Source organism: Boleophthalmus pectinirostris, unplaced genomic scaffold, assembly GCF_026225935.1.
Source record: "Boleophthalmus pectinirostris isolate CB_2022bp ecotype Guang Dong unplaced genomic scaffold, ASM2622593v1 HiC_scaffold_13, whole genome shotgun sequence".
In the NCBI taxonomy this organism is placed as follows: domain Eukaryota; kingdom Metazoa; phylum Chordata; class Actinopteri; order Gobiiformes; family Gobiidae; genus Boleophthalmus; species Boleophthalmus pectinirostris.
Genome location: NW_026571036.1, coordinates 17,386,003 through 17,405,722, shown reverse-complemented (window position 1 = coordinate 17,405,722; position 19,720 = coordinate 17,386,003). Strand labels below are relative to the sequence as shown.

The 19,720-nt window shown below is 38.7% G+C and overlaps 1 protein-coding gene across 1 annotated transcript in view; it reads right to left on the bottom strand.

Annotated features, from left to right (window-relative positions):
* The window catches only part of stxbp5a (syntaxin binding protein 5a (tomosyn)), a 138,887-nt gene that overhangs the window by 33,652 nt on the left and 85,515 nt on the right, over nt 1-19,720 (bottom strand). The window contains exons 6-8 of the mRNA XM_055149412.1: nt 14,977-15,040; nt 13,780-13,863; nt 1,053-1,176 (exon numbers count right to left, since the gene is read on the bottom strand). Of these exons, the coding sequence (XP_055005387.1) occupies nt 1,053-1,176; nt 13,780-13,863; nt 14,977-15,040 (272 nt within the window). The remainder of the gene's footprint in view (nt 1-1,052; nt 1,177-13,779; nt 13,864-14,976; nt 15,041-19,720) is intronic.

Below are 19,720 nucleotides of genomic sequence, written 5' to 3'. Positions count from 1 at the left end.
TGCTAATGTATGCGACGCAGAGGAGGGCAAACACGCACACATAATTGAGTTGACAATAATCCGACGATTGAAATGAGGGAACGGCGAGGGGGGAGGAGGGGGGGCCACAGTGAGTCCAAGGTCACATGACACAAAAGGCTCTGCAGGAGTTATTTATGGGAAAGACAATAGGTAGGTTATATACTGGAGAGGAAGAAATGACACTTTATTACCCATAATGCCTTCATTTATAAACACATTTTAAAAACTGTATTAAATTGGTTTCTCAACTTTCCCACTGCAATGTGTTTTATTTTCTGTAGTCAGCCATTCCCAGAGTGTGTGGCTGACTACAGATCCAACTCTAACAGAAGATGAAAAGTTAATTTGCTCAGATATTGAAGTGAAAATAATAATGACTCTATGTGTAATAATAAAGAAGAACATTTACAACTAACTGATATTATGTAAAGTTAATTGGTTTCTCTGTTATGTACTTGTTTTGAAACCAAGTGCAAATCTGTGAAGGAAATAATTGTACTGATGGAATAATTGTACCTCAAAGTACATAGACAAACTATTGTGGTGTGCCTTCTTTCTGAAGTTGTCCCATTACAAAATTCCGAAAGTAATTTTCCAGTTTTGTCTAACTGGACTTGGACATTACATATTCTGTGGGTGCATTCACACTTGCCTTGGTTTGGCCCTGGTTTAGGACCAGTTGAGTTCTAGTACAGATTAGGTTTGGTCCAGTTCTAGTCCTAGTTTAGTCCTGGTCAAGTCCAGGTTTAGTTAAAAGTTTAGCCCCACTTTAGTCCCCATTTTGATGTGGTGATTCCAAGTGTGAACGCACCCTGGATTTCTTATTCATCATCTGGAATCTTGGAAAATATGTTAGGAAATGTAGATTTTTCACTATAAAGACGCACACAATATTCACAAAACCTTTTACTATTATACTACTATTATTTATTTATTTATGTATTTATTTATTTATTATCCTACTATTATATATTTATTTACTTTTGGGACCTTATTTCAGCATAGTCCTGTTTAGAAGCATGTCTCCTTACCGTGCGGCGTGATTGTCTGGATGGGCTTGCCCTGGCCCCTCACGTTCCATATGGTCAGGGTCCCGTCTGAGTGACTGCAGATGAACTGTTTGCCCTCGTGGTGCCAGGCGACAGAGTGGATCGCCTAGGAAATCACACACACAAACACAGGTCGGCGTCAGCAGCGCACACGCCATCATGTGCCGCCGTCTCCTGCTCTGGAGAGTTCCACTTGAACAGCTTCACGTCAGCGGTTCGTATGTGGGTTAAAGCGCCGTGACAGCAGTGAGCAGATGGCCCACGTGTGATAACAAAGTCTGGCCTTTGACTGGAGAATACCCCCCGGCACAAGTGAGGCTGATACTGAGCGTGAACAGGTGGAGCACTTAGGAAGGTTTACGGGTACTTTCTAGAAACTTTGATGTCTTTTTAATTTATTTATCTACATATTTATTTATTAAAGGGTCCATATTACACTATTTTCTGATCATTACTAATGGAAAACACTCCACTCCATCTTGTAATGTCATGTGATGATACAGAAAGTGTTCTTCTGTGTTTTTAAACTACATACACCTAGAATCAGTCGGTTGATTTCAGATCTGAAATTTTTGACAAAAGGATTACTCAAACATACATGAAAGAAGCAAAAAACAACTTTGGATATGTTTTTAATGAGGCAACATTATAATTTGGCACAAACCTCACAAGAGTGGAATATAGGACTGTTAATGTCACAAGACAGAGTAAATTCATACATATTTTATTTCTGAATTCATTAGTATTAGGGTTAGCCTGATTCATCAGCCGGTTTCACTTTGTGGAAACCATCTGACCTCGCAGCATTAGGATTTGTTTGCTCGATAGTAGGCAGGTACTTTATTTATTTAACCAATCGCTGCTATTTGGTCATGATGTATGTAATGCACCACTAACAGGGCTAACTGGTATATTAAGCTTTACCTAAATCTCGTAGGAAGAGGGGCAATAATGTCTTGCCCCTTGATAAAATTCACCAAACATTCTCTTTGTTCCGGCTTTAAACCCTCAATCTCAGGAATTGTTGCCAACACAGAATGTATGTCTTCGTCTACATCTATCTTGACCACTTTGTTTACTGTTGTGCTGTACTACAAAAGAGACCCAGACAGGTGCTTGAGTTTGATGTCATGGATTCACAGCTCTTCGGTGATTGGCCGGTGTGTGGTCTACGACTTCCGGGGTTCTTGCAAACCATCTAGTTTATTCCAGTTGACCTAGTCGCTGGAGAGAAATGGAATTGAGCGGAGGCACTAGGTGACGTGAGCCTGGGTACATTAGTAGTAGTAGTAATCATTTCATGTTTTGTCAAGTTTGTTTTGTCTTATATTAATACGCATTGTATTATAAATAATTTCAGATTTAAATTAAACTTTGAGATTCCTCTTTTCTCATTATTCAAAGACTTGGCCTGGTAAAACAGTTGAACAACAGCTTACACTTTGGGAATAAGAATCAAAGTGCTGTTTTATGACGAAAAATCCAGTAAGATTTAATAGCAATGCAGTACATAATCAGTAAAAAACTGAATGGTTTGAAAGTCAATTGGTTTTGCCAGCTCACACCACACAGGGCAGTCAGAGCAGATTACTCATGGATATATGGGGGCAGTTGGCGCCATATTGGTTCTATCAAACTGTTTTTATATGGCTTTTCAGGGACTTTAACAGGAAGACAGGGTTATCAATCTAACACTGGAAAGATTAAAGTTTAATACTGATCTTTGGGCAGTTTCCTTTGGAGTTTACGTTTGTATTAGCAACTAGAATCAAAATGGTGACAAAAAAAAAAAAAAAAAGATTCTGCTATTAAATTGTGCCATTAATATGTTGCAACAAAATCATAGCAGCTTTATTGTTTTGCTCTGAAATAAATTGAGAAAAATTAAACATGCACCAGGGCTGTCAGTTGAGTTTTTCATAACCAAAATTATACAACAAAATAAGACCAAATACTTTTGAGTTAACTTTTCCTGACCCCTTCAGTTTACTCATATAAATAAGTACATTGGAGCTGGGAGACCACAGTGAGTAGTTAGCACCAACATGTCTATCACATGTTACATCAGCTCAGTGTATTCCTCTCATTCATGCAGTTCTGTGCAGCCGCTCTGCTTGGTCTCGGTGATTTATCAACTGACAAGCAATCATTGAAAACACAAACACATAATGACCCAAGAATGCCAGGAAAAGGGCAACCTTGCTTATTGCTGCCCTTTTCAAAGTCGGTAATTAAAGCCAACGGATGGTTCTGACATTAAGTAAATATGATGACAGTCTCTGCAGCTCACAGCAGCTACTAAACGTATCTCACACATGTTGCATCTGACACTTGCACTTTGGGCCAGTTATAGATTTATAGCAACAGTCCTGGACAGAATAAGCACATTACATTGAATTATTAGATCAATTTCACTAGACTAGAATCTGTTTAGTTTCTTTGACCTTTTAACCTTTGTATTTTATACTGTTCTTTTCTAGGTGAAAAGTTGGGAAGTTTACTTTGTATTAACAATAAAACCAGAAGAGACAGTAGGTTAATTAAGGCTAGATATATCTTAATAATAATGTATAAATAATGCATTGGGTTTACATCTGCACCTTTCAAGACTGACAGAAGTGAGAACTGATTACAGAAGGATGGAATTTAGTGTGAAAAACCTCTGTCCAAGACGGCCCAACCACAGATGGTAATTTGTAGCACGTGTCTCTTAAATGTAGAAGACATCTCCTCTTGAAAATTCTCATATAATTCAGAAACGTTTTTAGTTGTCCTATTTTCCCCAAAATAAATAACAGATAGTTTCCCAATTTTTCTAGTTTTGAGATTAAAAAATGGTTTCCTGTTTTTTGATTTTCGATTTCCCATTCCAAACCACAACTTACATCTCAACTGTGTCTGTTTCTGAACCGCCTGCTTTGCTGCTGCTGCAGAAACTTTAATTGTTTTATCTCATTGTAATCCCTCTTTCTCGGGTGCCTTCTGTACACCTGGCAAAAAACTGCAGATGTAAACTCTGGTATATTATGCAGCTGTACTGTTGGTTCATATGCAGTTGTTATAAATAAATAAATGACCTTAACATAATTACACTGACATGAGAAAAGCGTCCATAACAGTTCCTTTCTACCCCCTGTATGTCCACTGATGTCCCCCACGTGGTTGTATTCTCCTCATCATTAATCACATGCTCCACACCTACCATGGATCTCCATTCTAAAGAGCTGACTGCACTCAGGCTTTAATAAGGTGAGCACACAGCCACACACAGCATGAATACATCATCGTATTTGTTTTAAGGGTCAGTGAGAGCCGCTGTCAGCATCTCGTGCTGTGCTATTCTTCAACAGTAAGCAGACATAATGAAGTTACTTTTAAACAGTGCTCCAATGGGACATTTAGAGGGCACAGACATGGTGCTATACACACCATCACTGATTCATATCATACACATACAGACTGATCAAACTATATTTTAGGGCTGTAGTTGACTAAAGAAGTCCTTGGTCAACTGACTGTATCCTGTCTCCCTCATTTCAGAAGCTGTGATTGACAGCTGGATTAACCAATCATAGAGACGCACCAATTACTTTTCTCAGATAAAAGGTTATATATTTTGTTCTAAATGTTAAGAGAATTTTAAAGAGGAGATGTCTTTCGCATTTGAGGGACAAGTGCTACAAATTAGCGGCTGTGGTTGAATCACCTCAAGTTCTAGGGGTAAGATTCCAGACCCTTCTGGATTTTAATAGAATGTAGAAGGGATTGGCAGTTCAGGCAAAAGAAATGTCCTACCAATTCAGTATTCGACTAAAAAGTCTGCGTGGCAAAAGCCCACAAACTATTATGTATCTCAATGCATCTGATCCAAACTGCACTAACAAGACTTTTTCATTCAAAAACATCTACTTATATACTAGTATTAAGAAAAAAAATATTTATATAAAGACAGGTTAAATTTTTAATCATGACCTTAATCTGCCTTTTTATAAATAAAATACCAAAAAATACATCTTCAGCGAACTCACTCACTCCTCCTTTCTACTGCTGTGGTCCACTGAAATTCTTATGATCTAAATAAAATAATTAGATGCTGAATACAAATTCTGATTGGCCATTTACTGTTATATTAAATTACTGATTAATGAAAAAAAATACTATGTTATTATGTTGTTTCCTCATCAAAACATCTAGGGTTGTGTTTTGTTTAAAACACAAAATCTACATATTTAGGCTGAGGTCTTCTCTCAAAGTGAAGATGCCCTGTTCCAGCTTGTGATGTGGTAATACAGGAAGTGCTCCACTGTGTTTTTAAATGCACCTTCACTAGAATCATAAGGATGATTTCAGCCCTGGAATTGCCAATCTCTACTGAACTAAAGGAAAAAGGTTTTGTCATGACTTCAGGTGAATCAGAGCATTTTGAGCTTTGGAGATGTAGACTAAAACCAGGATTACTCAAACATGTGTAAATATAACGGGACTTAAAGCTCACAAGGACCAATTTTTTGTTATAAAGGACCTTAAACTAAACTAACTAAAATGAACTACACGACTAAAGGCCTGATTATATTATTATTATTATTATTATTATGTAGCTGTGTAACATGTGGTGAAGAAACACAACTGTATGGTGATGTATTTGAGTAAAGAAAAATGTGCAGATGTTATGACAAAGACACAGATACGCACTGTTCTAAATGACAACCCCACTCGGGATAATGGTTTAATGATGCAGTCGCTCTAATTGGAAAATGAGAAATAATTGAACCACATGACGATCATTAGTTCACACAATAGCAATTAAACAGACTAATATGAAACATGAGGTCAGTGTTCACACATTGGACCATGGGGAATAGGTACACTGAGTCGAGCCTGGATTCAAATACACACAACTTATACGGGAATGAAAAATCCAACTATTACAAGTAAAATATTTATATTAAAAAATGTTGGTTCTAAAGCACATGTATGTAAGTATGTGGTATTGCTGTGTTTCAGATGACATCACCACATTCAATAGGTCAATAATAATTAATACAGATGGGGCAGCTGAAATAAATCAATTTTTGTTGCATTACAGTAAGTTCTTAGATCTATATTTGATGGTTTGAATGGACAGTTTGGATATTTCATGGCAGAGTACAATGTAATCAATAGAGAAAACTGATTAAGACAACATTCCACATTAAATCATAGCACTTTCTTGTATATTACCATGTGGTGTTACATCTGTGTAGTCCCTCAATTGTCCAGGTAGGTTCTATAGTGCTCTATGGGCATAAACTAGTCTATGTGGTCTTATACTTGTTCTGATACAGCTCAAGATCATTCTAAACTATTCAGTCATTTCTGTCTTGTGAATGTGACTTTTTTCGTATTGATACTCGTCTAAATCTAGTTTCAATACCAGTTTTAGCATCGATTAGTATCTGATTTGAGATATTTTGACAACCCTATGTCGTATTCAGTGTTTTGAATTACAGGACATTGTTTCTAGGAAGAGTGGGGTAAAGACAGCATCCAACTTTACTGTCTCCTACATGCTCTTGCCTTTTTTTTAACCTTCATTTGATAAGCTCGATATTTAATGTAAATCTAATGTATGTGGAATCACCCATCTCCACATAATGAGTCATGACGTGAGTGTTCTGACGTGTAATTTCCCTTTATCCTGATGGATCGGCCCCTCAGAGACTGACCACTGTATAAAGAAGGATGGTCTACGCTAATGGATATTACAGAGCTGTTGCCAAACGGCCATGTACTCGGAGCACTGTGTTCTCAACAGGTCTGAGGATGAACTCAATACTGCCAACTACAGACTGACATATGTCACTGGAGGTGTACAGTGTGGTATTTGTCTTCTATTGCCTTAAATGGGCAAAATAATGGGACTTCAAACCTGTATTACATGTTTGAAGGTCCTATATTGCACAAAAACTGACTCTGGTGAGCTTCTATTTTAGAAGCTCAAAATATATTTGGAGGATCCATGTACCATTCATTCTTCTGAATTTCAATGAAGAACAAAAAACAATATAATGGGAAAAAGTGTGTTATTTTATTATTCTGTTAGTGTCACAAAAAAAAAAAAAGATTTCAACCTCTATTTCCAATATTTAATTTAAAGTTTATTTCAAATAACACCAATCAAAAACCGTCTCGGAGCCTATTTAAATTTTGATATTTTATTCTCTCTGGTTTATTTGCCCAGGAAATTCTGCTGCTTAGTGCGCCGTGTGAATTCAGTGTCAACTGAACAAAGTTTATCGCTGCTTCCTGTTTCTCGTCACGGAGTTCAGCAATTACTTTCTAAGACGCGAAAGTAAAAACATTGCTCTAAAAGAAGAGGACATGTTTGTCCACAAAATTGCAACAATTTTCAGGTAAGTCCTTCTAGCAGCAGAACTTCTGGGGCATATAAACCAGAGAGAATAAAATATCAAATTGAAATAGGCACAAAACTGGAATAATGAAATAACAAAACCGTTTTCCCATTTTATTGTTTTTCGTTCTTAATTGAAATTCAAAAGAACAAATGGTACATGGACCCTGGAGTTGTGTTTTGTTTCATTCACATGTTTGAGTAATTCTTTATTAGTCTGTCTATATCTCCAGAGTTCAAAATGCTCTGTTCCACCTTCCACCAAATGATTTTCGTGAAGGTGTGTGGCGTAAAAACACTGTGGCACTTCCTGCATTACCACATGACATCACAAGGTGGAACAAAGTGGCCTCAGTTTAAAAATGCAGGGTGTGTGTGTTAAACATATGTGAGCAAAACAAAATAGAACTCCAGGTATATTTGTGATGAGGAAACAACATTTTAAACAACATAGATTAGAAAATACTGTCATATGGGCTCTTTAATATTGATTAATATGTCAATGAGCAAGTACGCAATAGACATACTACTGCAACAGCTCCATCAGTTTATAAAATGAGTATAATCTCTATTTGCTAGTAGAAATGCTGACAACTTGCAAAACCACAATCAAGCTAAGCATGAACTGAGGCGCCAGTAGCTCTTTTTTTTGCACAATTCCCCTACTGGATTGTCCACACTTTAATTGCTAAAAGAAAATATTCATTCTTTTTCTTGCCAATACCTATTTGGCACTATGTGGCATTATGTGGGCTTTATGTGTAAAATAATACTGACTAGTTAATCCAGCTAGATGGAGCTACAAGCCAGTGTTAGTCTTGGGGGACATCTGATTTAGCTAGAAACCCAGTGATTTACAGTTGCAGCCCCAGAAGAGAAAGACCAAAAGCTGAGAAAAAGAAAGCTTAATTAGCATGAGATTAATACATCAGACATCGGACAAGATTGTGAATAAAGTTATCTATATTAGAAACCCTGTAGCCACGAGAATAATAGGCTACTTCAGAGAAATGACATCAACAATTATAAATCCACCGTGTTCCATCGAGCAAGCCAATGTGAAAAGGAGAGGTACAAGAGGAGATTCTGGCTGTGATCTGGACCATCCATCAGAACCCAGGGCCGAGGTGTGGAGCCCTGCCCAGCTCAGAGGCTCAGAGGCTCAGGGTTGGGCTGACGGATGAGCTTTGGCCACCCTAGAAACCCAGAGTGCTGATGCGACCGCTAACAATAGACAAGATGTACACAAGGAGGTGTTTTCTCAGCTCTTTCAAAAGCTTGTACGACAAAAGTTTGGTGTGAACTTTGTCATAAGGTTAAACTGTTTCATTTTGCTGGCGCTGGAGTGGTCAATAACGGACAACAGCAGTCATAAAAGTCACAGTGATTTCTTATTTGGGGCAGGGATGTTGACAGTGGGTATATTCATATGACCAGTAAAAATAGTTAAATAATGAATTTTTAGAGCAACTGTTGTATTTGGAAGACAAAGTACAATTAATTTTAAAATAACTTTCATGGCTTTAACATGTTCCCTTTTATTTTTGTCTTGTTGGCTCTTTTATATTATTTTCCTTGTCAAAACCTGCAAATTCACTCAGAAATAACTGTTAAAAATTACTGTAAAATACTGTAGAAAATAGCATGTGAAAGATATTGTTCAGTCCCTCAAATCTGAGTTACAAATGATCCCAAAATATACATTTATCCCTGTTTGAATCTAATGCTGTAATACTGGGAAGCTTGTTATAAAGTCGGTCTTGTTCGCTTTCTTTTGATTTTCTACAGCGAGCTTGTGGCAAACACAGCTGAATAAAAGCGCGCGGTGGGACACATATAGTTCACAAAGATTTTTCACAGCTATCAAGTTCCCCTTCTCAACAGTATGTCAAATGTATACTGTTGTGTAAATGCCACGGATAATGTCTTTGACTGGACTGTTGCAAATGAACGCACAATGGCTGAAGGCTACAGCAGTTTTCAAATCAAGAAGGTCCCGGGTTTGATTCCCAGAATCGCAAGAGTTCTTTTGAGCTAGGGTTGCATGTTCTACAGTGTGAGAGTGTGTTTCCTCCCTGAACCTATTAACAGAGGGAGAGGGAGCTCAGTTGTACATTTGATGATGACGCATGGGAGTCAGTTCTTACTGTAATGGGAGGAGGTAGATCTATTCAATACACATTTCTCAATAGGTATCACTTAAGCCCATCAAGGCTCCAGAAAATGAGTATTGACAGAAATATATTAGAGATGTTGAAACACCTTGAGTACTTTGATACATGCTTTATCCATGGGAATGCAATTTGATCTCTGATATGGACAAAAGTGTTAGAATAGAGGCAGGGCTGCTTGACACGTCAACTACCCCGGTTACTAGGCTGTGTCTTCTCATGGATAAGGGCTAAGAGTTATATCTAAACAGGCCTGCTTTCCAGTGCCAAGTACTGGGCTGGTGATGTGAGTGAGACTGATCCTGGCAGTGTGGAAAAAAAACCTGCAGGGTGAATGGTGCAGAGTGGGCTGCGGCCGAGTGGAATAGAGTTTTATGTTTGGTATTACAACATGAATTTATCGGCCATGTAATGTTGCATAAAGACTAAAATGCATGGAAAATACTGGACGAGTAAAGCTGTAAAGTTCAACACATGGACGTGACCTATTCCACCTCAAGTCTGCTCCTCGAGGTAGAATTAGTGTTAATCTGATCATAAACCCTTTGTACGTGTAGCCTGAGGACAACTCCCTCAGGTAAAAACTCCATTGTATTGTACATTCTTTTATGCAGTGTGCAGCGACATGGAGGTTCTGTAGCCACCCTCCTTACAATCACTCGCCCACACAATCGCACCCCAGGAGAGATGGGACCGCCGGGGCTTGGAGAGACAAGATGAGCTCCCTTGGGTGATCCAATCCAACTCTGTAATACTAGGGCTGCACTGCAAGGATATTAGCTTATCTTGTAGCGGGGGTAGAGTGAAGCGAGTCTTAAACTACATACATACCAAATCCACCTTTGTGTCTTTGTAGTGACTGTAGTTATCTGCAAGCTCCCAGCCTTGTGCCAAAACCAACGAGGTGAGCGTCAACATTGGAGGAGTAGTATTATCTCCAACAGGCCAGCGTGTAATACCATAGAAACTGTACTCATGTGTATGCAAGTATGTGTGTGTAGCCATTCAAATCCAGTTTTATGAATGGGCTACAGCAGGTCATGACATTGCCAGTAAACGTGTGTATTGTGGGAGAAAGACTAAATAGATTGTGCATTACAGACACAGCAATAAATGTCAGAGGAGGGTTGGGCAGCCCAGGCTAGATATAAACTGGAATAAATCATGTACAGGGATGGGGCCAGTAAAATATGGCTACTGGAATATGACGTTAAAAACAGAGGGAATAGAAACAACAAGGTAAGTATTACATTTTTTTTTTCTTTTGTTGTTCATTATTAGAAGGGATTGTTCCTCGATGATACACTATACATAATAATACAATAAAACCAAATGTAACCAAAAGAAACATTCATTCTTTCCCAAAATAGCATTGTAGGTGAGTGTCAGTGGCAGGTTTACACACCAAAATCTGATCATGACCTGATTATTGAAACATCATGTAAACAGGTACAATTGATTTCTTTACGACTGTACATACCTGTGCACGTTTTGTCAAGGAAAATTGTGCAAGCAATGAGTGTGAATGGTCACATTTATATATATAATTTATATATTTCAAGGCACTCACACAGGTTAATATCTTACTTCAAAGAGGTTCATTTCAGTCCTCCAATGTTATATCAAAATAAAGGTTCTTTTTGACAGTGCTGTTTACACATAAACAAATGAGCCCATATAGTCTGGGAGTCAAAGTCTCAAAAATGCGTTGAACCTGACATCACCTGCCATACTTTTTATTTGTGTTTTTTTTTGTTAACTGTGACCCTGAGGACCAATAATTGGAGGGTCTGCTCTTCCGGAAATATCGCGAAAAAAAATTGTGGCCATTTCAGTGTAGGTAACCTTCATTTTGTGATAAAAAATTTTGAAAAATGAAAAATTTCCATGCTAAACCATGCTAAATATCCAGTGTGCCTTATGGAATGTTGAAAGTAGCCTAACATTCTATTGAGGTTCTGGGCCTGTTGATGGTAAAGAAATCATCACAGATCCATTGATTTTGGTTGGATTTTTATATTTTTTTCTGTGGAATGACAAAACTGTTTGAAGAAAAGAATGGCATATTGGCTGATGTCAAAACTTGGGGGAATAGTTGATTGCCAATGAGGTAAAGATGAAAATATTGGAAAAAAGTGAAAAAATGCCTTATTTTTTTGGCATTAAATTGAGACAAAATCATGTAGAAATGTGTTTTATGAATATTTTTTTCACTGAATGTTGTCACCACATGTGTTCTTTGCATCTGGGATGTATTTGCAGACAGCTTACCCAATCCACTGAGGATTTGAGGAAATTTTTCATTTTTCAAAATTTTCTATCACAAAATGAAGGTTACCTACACTAAAATGGCCACAATTTTTTTTCGTGATATTTCCGGAATAGCAGACCCTCCAATTATTGGTCCTCAGGGTCACAGTTAACAAAAAAAACACAAATAAAAAGTATGGCAGGCGATGTCAGGTTCAACCCATTTTCTAGAGCTTTTCAGACTTTGGCTCCCCGACTAATAGGACAGTAAACAGGGACGAGGGGGCGTATCCACTTTCAAGAACCTGGGATGCTGCCCTGGAGAATTCAGTCTCCAGGTGGCGCTATTCTTCTACTATTGAGTGACAAAACACACCAAGTAACATCATGTGAAGGATGCAGAAGTCATCCGAAACATGACTAGGTATTTGTAAACAATCCAAATAAAGCTTCTTTTTGACAGACCAGAGTGTTAAGTGTCTTGCCCAAGAACACAATGACAGTATTCATCTGCGGGAGCTGGAATTGCAATGCCAACTTATGCATCAGTGGATCTGAACGCTCTACTAGAGGAGTTCAAACTGCTAACCTTCAGATCAGTGAACAAACACCAACTAAGCTAAAGTCACCCCAAAATATAAATATATCCAATGTGTAATATATCCAGATGACACAGAAGACACGTCAAACAATGAAGCAGGGTGAATTCTCACATAGAAAACAATGTAGTCTCGCAATCATTCACTAAAGTCAGTTTAGTCTTCCATAACTAGTAACCAATATATTATTATAACTAATAATAATAACTCATTCATGCATGAATTAGATCATTGATAGCAGACTACACACAGATGAGAACCATAGTGCTGCCTAGTTCACTTAGGTTTAGTCTAATGACAATAACTTCATTTGATTTTCATTCCATTTCATTTTGTCCCAATTCTATAATACAAAACAATGACATGAAATCAGAGTAGTTTTTAATTGTAATGACTGGGCATGCTTTTAGTGGATAACATGAATAATATAAATACCCTTTTATATGCCCAACACGCCATAGAGCCCAAAGGGTATGTGAGCCTATCTGAAACTGTCTCTATTTTATTGCATTGTCATGTTTTATTTATGGACACACACTGCCACTGTGGAAGCCAATAAAGGACCATGACTCATTGCCTTAAACATCTGGCCCTTTAACTAAATGAATTTGCCCTCTGTACAGCCACAGTAAGTCAGCAGAACGTGCCCGCTCCCCTAACGATTTAATTCTCTGTTTGTATTCTGTGAGGCTACCCAGACACAGAGAGATCTATTTATACTTTCACCCGAGCACTGGACTTTTAATATTGTGCTCTGTGGAATTTTGAGAACAATTCATTAAGTGCAGTTTGATGCCAGCAATAGCAAAAATGAGACTTTGCCCAGAGGTAGGTTGGGAGAAACTAACAAATACAACTTTAGGAGTGACAGTAAACTAAATCTATACTTTTCACTTATTTTACTTTAAGAGGAGAGAATCGTGGACAGCTCAACATGGTACATACTGCTTTGGTGTCACTGAGCAAGACACTTCACCCTAGTTATACTTCTTTTTGTCAGTTGTCAAAAGTATGTAAAATCAGATACTAATCGATACTAAAACTGTACTGAAACTAGATACTCATTTGGGCAAGTAGTGATACAAAATTACATAAACTAATACAAATTATATATATATTCATTCTTTAAATTTTTATGCAATATGTTGATTGATGTTGTGTTGGATTGGATTCAAAGCCAACAAAATTCTCCAAAACTCCAGCCTGAAAAAACTAGAATGAACGCCCACAAAATCCTCAGAATATCAGAGGAAGAATAAGGCTGCCGAGAAGAAAGGAATCCTGGGACATTTGCCTACCTCGTCATACGTGTAGCGATAGTCGGCCTTCTTTGATTTCAGATCCCACAGGACCACAATCCCCGACTCGAATCCAATTATGAGCTGCGGAGAGAGAGAGAGAGACGGGCATTCAGTGAGATGGGTGGATGGGAGATGACACAGAGCAGATAGAATGGACCCCATGATGTGCTGCAAAATGCTAATACGTTTGACATTCATCCCCAGCGTGAAAGGAAAGGCAGGTGCGAGCAGGCTGCCACAGATCAGGAAGTGACCTGCCTACAACGGTTCACAAGAGATGCCAACACAAAAGAGAGGAACATTTTGGGGGTGAGAAAATGTTTGTTTGGACAAGAATGATGTTTTATTGCTTTAGTGAACATGGTAAAGGGAAATACACGTTGGAATAACAGCTCTGTCAGGATGGTATGATGATTATTTTTGAGTGAAGAGGAGAAAGTTGCTGCTTTCTGGTAATAACATATTTTTGATTGACCGGAAAACTAGTGAACTGAAAGATGGAGAAATCGTGAATCAGTCATGTCTAATTGCCAATGGTTGGAGTTTTTGAAGTACAGTCAGTACTCATTTGAAAGACTTTGGGGAAGAAATGTGACAATTTTTGAGTTAAATGGCACAGACTAAACCGTATATTGTTTACATTCACAAAATCAATACTAAAAACAACTGTTATTTTGTTTTTGAAAAGAAATCAAATCAAGATTGCACAAAAGTGTTTTTCCCCATATCCCCCAGCCCTAAAGAAAACTCAAGAGTATTTTAAAATCTTTACTTAAAAGTTTGGCCATCACTTAGGAATAGGTCATATACCAAAGAAAATCCTATCACAATGTTTTTTTGGTTTTTTTTTTATTTACATTTGTTTTTCCAATTCTTTTACAAATAGTAGCTTTACATTGATTTTAAGAAATGTTTAAAGCTCTTACACCTTCTGAGAGTTCACTGTGATTGGTTAAATCTGCAAGTTACTCACTAAAAACTTACCAAAAGGACGACAAAAAAAACAACAACAACAACAATAAAAGACAAATTTTGATGTATCTCTCCACATTGGCAGATTGTCACATGGTATGATCACAAGTAATTTTTATGTCTTTTTTATATATATTTTTGACTGGCCACTAATATAAGGACAGTAGTAGCAGTACAAAAACATATGACAAATTTATGTTAGTATAAATGCGTAAATTGTACCTTTCCTTCATCCATAGGATTGTCGCTTATGTGAACGACGGGCCCTGGATGAGCCTTGGACGACCTGCACACAGAGACCAGATAGTTTTAATGCACACAGACTCAGACCAAGGATAAGCATGTTACACTGTAATGTATAAAGAGCATATGGAGGGTCATAGAGGGACAAGAACCTGAGCTCGACTTTCTCATGAGGACAGTTCTGCCAATCACGTCAAGGCTGGAAAACGCTCTTTAGCTCCGCGCAAGAGTGTGATGGATGGTTGTGGCAGGACAGGCAGCCCCCACTGGATATGACTACGTGCGTGTACTTCTCTGTCCGTGTATGTGTGTGTATCTGTATGAGCATGTGTGTGTGTTTCTGTGTCCATATGTCTGATGCGTGTGTGTATCTGTATGAGTGTTTGTGTGCATGTTTCTGTGTCCGTTTACATGTCAGAAAATGTCCGACTACCCCCTCCCATGTTGGCTTTGCCCTCCAGACAGCCTTATGTCCAAAGTCCTGGCCCTGCATTGGAGCTGTGCCTAACAAAACCTGCCTGGAAGAGACAGTGATGCGAGCAGAGGAGGTCACAGCTGAGAAAGCCAAAAAATACCGGGGTGTCCAGGCGGAAAGATAACCCCAGCACCAGGCCAAGGACAGGGATGCCCCACGAGGAGCAGGGCAAGTAAATGTGACTAATGTGAAGACAGGAGGGGGAGGGAGGGACGGGGGGAGGGGGAGGGAGCTGGACGAGTGGAGCCGGCATTTTAACTGACAGTGGAGGACACAGAGAAGAGCACTGTGGGGAATGATACAGCAGAACCGTTATCAAAATTATTAGTATTTGTTTGAGTTGCGTTCTATAATTTCACAATGTAAACAGTGAAAAACACTCAGCAGATGGTAATAGGCTAGCACTCCAGACAGACAAGCAGGCTCAAATGTGGAGAGGGCTGTCTTGGTGCTACATTGCGGTTACCCACTGCTCCTAACAGCTGGTCTCAGTAGAAGTAAAAGATACCTTCACCGTCCGAATTTGTCAAAATGTGCCAAAATTGAAAACTTCAACACTCGAATGATTTCAGAAGCATTACTGTATTGCATCAGTGAGGACGATGGCTGTGCTGCAGCCCGAGTGATTCTCAGCTAAAAGCGAGAAGGTCCGGCTGCAAATTGGACTGGCCTTTCTGTGTGGAGTCTGCATGTTCTCCCCGTGGTCACCATAGACACCAAGAAGAGGACTGAGTAAGTGTGACGTCACCCATAGCGTTCAGCTCCACTCAAATGAAGCTCACGACGCTAGCAGTTATTAAGGATTTGAGCGTGACGTGGCAGACTTAATGTTTTGGCAGCCATACTGGGGGTCAAGGTTGGTCAAGGTTCAGTTAGTATAATATAATCATGGCTACTTTAAAGACTTTAAAAAAAAAACATAAAACTATCCAAAATTGCCAGCTCATTAGATCAGCCATCATTAGAAAGATATAATGCTAAAGTCATCCTCCTGGGTTGTGGAACAGATCCCTAATTCCATTGCTCGCTCTGTGCCCAACCTCCAGTATCCAAATATTTATAACTATTTAATTCATTGTACATCATCCTACACCAGCCAAGAACCAAAAACTTACAAGGGGTTAGAGGCTTATAAATACTTTGTAGCGGGACACGTTAGATCCTTGTTGATCACCAAACCATCACATCTGTTCCTGATAACAGCCAGGGTAAGCAGAATGGGGGGCAAAATCAGAACCGTAGCTACCCCGGGCGGTGAAAATTGACGGGGAAATTCCATGCCGCCGAAAGTGAAAACCGCACAGCGCGTCCTTCTTATTTTATCGCACACAAATACTACACATTGGTCCAGATTGATAGTTTGACCTCCAATATGGCGGCACAAACAACAGGTCACATGCTTTTATGACGTAGATGCAAAACCTTAACAGGAGCGAATTTGGAGCAAAGTCCAATTTTAACAACAGGAAATTTATTAACGGACAAAGTGGTGACAGCGGGTTAATAATACGAACATTTTAAGACCAAAATGATGAGGCTCACTGCAGAAGATAGAGGGAGGGGTGACCATTTTTAATGTTTAGTCAATTGGAAGCAGTCGATGAAGCCAGAAGCGCCCCCGTGCTCACTTCCTACTTGGAAGCGAGGGCAAGCGGATTAGCTATGTCCATTTATATATACAGTCTATGGTGCCCACACAGGTTTCCTCAGAGAGCTTCAATTGCTGGTCAGATAAGACCCAAGTGCTCACTAACCATCCTTCTGATCGGCATCTTAGTGTACAACTATGTTTAATCACACTTATCACAACATTTTTACCTGTTTCTTACTTTTACAATTTCTAGTAGATACATTTTATGTTTGTATGTTGCACAATTTACCCTGTTGCAACCCAGCACATTTCTCGTAGGACTACATATTGACATCCCATTCACCAGCTCCCATTTCAAAAGCAGTGTTTATCCTGTATCTGAGTACCAAGACACCGAAGGCCAGTCTACGTTCAAGTGTGTGTGTGTGGAAGTAGTGGTTAGCGGGCAGCGAGCCAGTCTCTCAGCCGTCTCTATATTTAGCCTGTTAGCGCTGCAGCCGCGTTACCTAAGCCCGCTGCAGCTGGAGATGTTGATTTATCTGATCCGTCTTCTCCGCTGTCTGCCTCTCTCTCTCTCTCTCTCCTCGCACGCCAAACAATTACGACGGCCTCAAACACATCACATCTGTTACAACAAATTAGGCTCCGAGTCGCAAAACAGAAACTCAAATTTTCCCAACATGCCCACAATGGCTCCCACCCTCTCCCAAGACTCATTATGTTGCATTTCATAAGACGTGGGAACAACACTGTAACATTTCTTATTGGGTTATAAACATGTATTGCTATGGTTGCTATGAAGTAGTAATCAAATTCAACTATAGGAGTAGTAGCGCAATTTTGGAAATACATGGAATTGCAGTTTAAGTATGGCAACTGTGATTAGATTTGCGATATATGTTTAGAATTCTGTTCAGAGTGCACATTATGAAAACATCCCAGAATCATTAAAGTGAAGCTACACACTAAATCCACTTTTATTGGCTACTTGGTGTATGTGTTTTTTTAATAGTATTGTCTCCTCTTTTTAGTCCTTTTTTGTAATTTCGATACAGATTTTCAGTGTACATTTGCAGCTTTGTGTTTCAAAAACTGTGAGTGCTGCTTCCAGTGACCGCTACTTTATGAGAACACACAAAACTCTGAAGTCTGAAGTGTGTGGATATCTCTTAGACCAATCAGACTGTTCCTCATTTGTACAGACCCCACTTGTCCTCTGCCCTCACTCTTTTCTTGAGGCTCTACTTGAAATGTGCCTGTTTAGTCTCACTTTAATATTTCAGAGATGACTGAAATAATGAACCGATAAACCAAAACAAGAATTTCATGAATTTCAAATCATGTTTGTACATCTAAACTACAGGTATTTCAGAAGATATTTCCATAAAAAGACAGGATATTTTGTTCTTTGCAGAGGACATTCTATTATCTAAGTAATTGCAGCCTTTCTGATTTGATAATTGCCAACTCAAATTGTGATTTTGATTTGATTGCAATATATTGTGCTGCCCTACTAATGAGAGCAAATTGTTTTTATTCATTCATGGTCTATAACGTGATGAAATTCCCCATTATGCAAACATCTTTACCTCTGGGTCGAATTAATCTAATTTTTCCAGCTATACTAACAACAAAGATTGACAGTGATACCATTTTATAATTCCTTCCTCCCTTTGCTGTTTTTACACTATGAATCAGACATCATATTATTATTCACAAATGCACAGTCAGGTTTGGAGATAAAAGAATCGCCATGGCAACAAGAGGCAGGATCGGTACGGCACCAAAAGCGGTCCCCAAACAACAACAACACACAAACGCGAGCTGCTTAAATCTCCCTCACTCTCCGCGGTCCTCCTGTAAGCACACAGTTATGCTTGTCTGCTGCTAATGACTGTGCTATTCGCAAACACTGAGGACATGGGGAATGGGCGGCACAGGGATGGGGAAATGTAGCATAATACTGCCTTATGAGAGACACTAGGTTTGCCTGTTAAGTCTTTTGAATCCAAATGGGAACAGGAAGATAAACATGAAGTAAAGCTATGTAGTATTCTAAAATGGTAGAATGGTTAAGCTCCTGCCTTTAAGCTAGAAGGTTGTGGGTTCAAACTTAAAGTCATCCAGAGGTCTACAGTATAGGAACAAAAAGATGAGGGCGGTTTTAAGGACTTAATGGTATTATCAGAGAGGCTGTGAGATTAATCAACGTTCAAATTATGATCAAATTATGAATAAACTTTCTCTTTTTCTGCTACTTGTTCGTCTCCAGGTAGATATCGTTGCTTTGCCTAGAATGTTCCACTGTATGGCATTAAACTCATCTACTGCCATGGATATAAGTAGGTAAATTACACTAGGCAGGTCAGGTCTGCAAAGACGCATCTCAACTCATAATAACAATGAATATTATCCAGGTATTTTCTTTCAATAAGAACATCTCTAATTGAATAAATCCATATATGAAATCCATAAATGATGCTTTATGGCATATTGTGAAACATTAAAAGTCATAATTTATCATGGTTGGGCCTACAAATTGATGTAATAAGACTTTTTTCTGGTCATACTTGGCCTAGAATTTCTCAGAACAGCTACATAACACATTTTGTCATACAATATTTTTAGTTTTTAGGAAAAAAGAAAGGAAAAAGTAT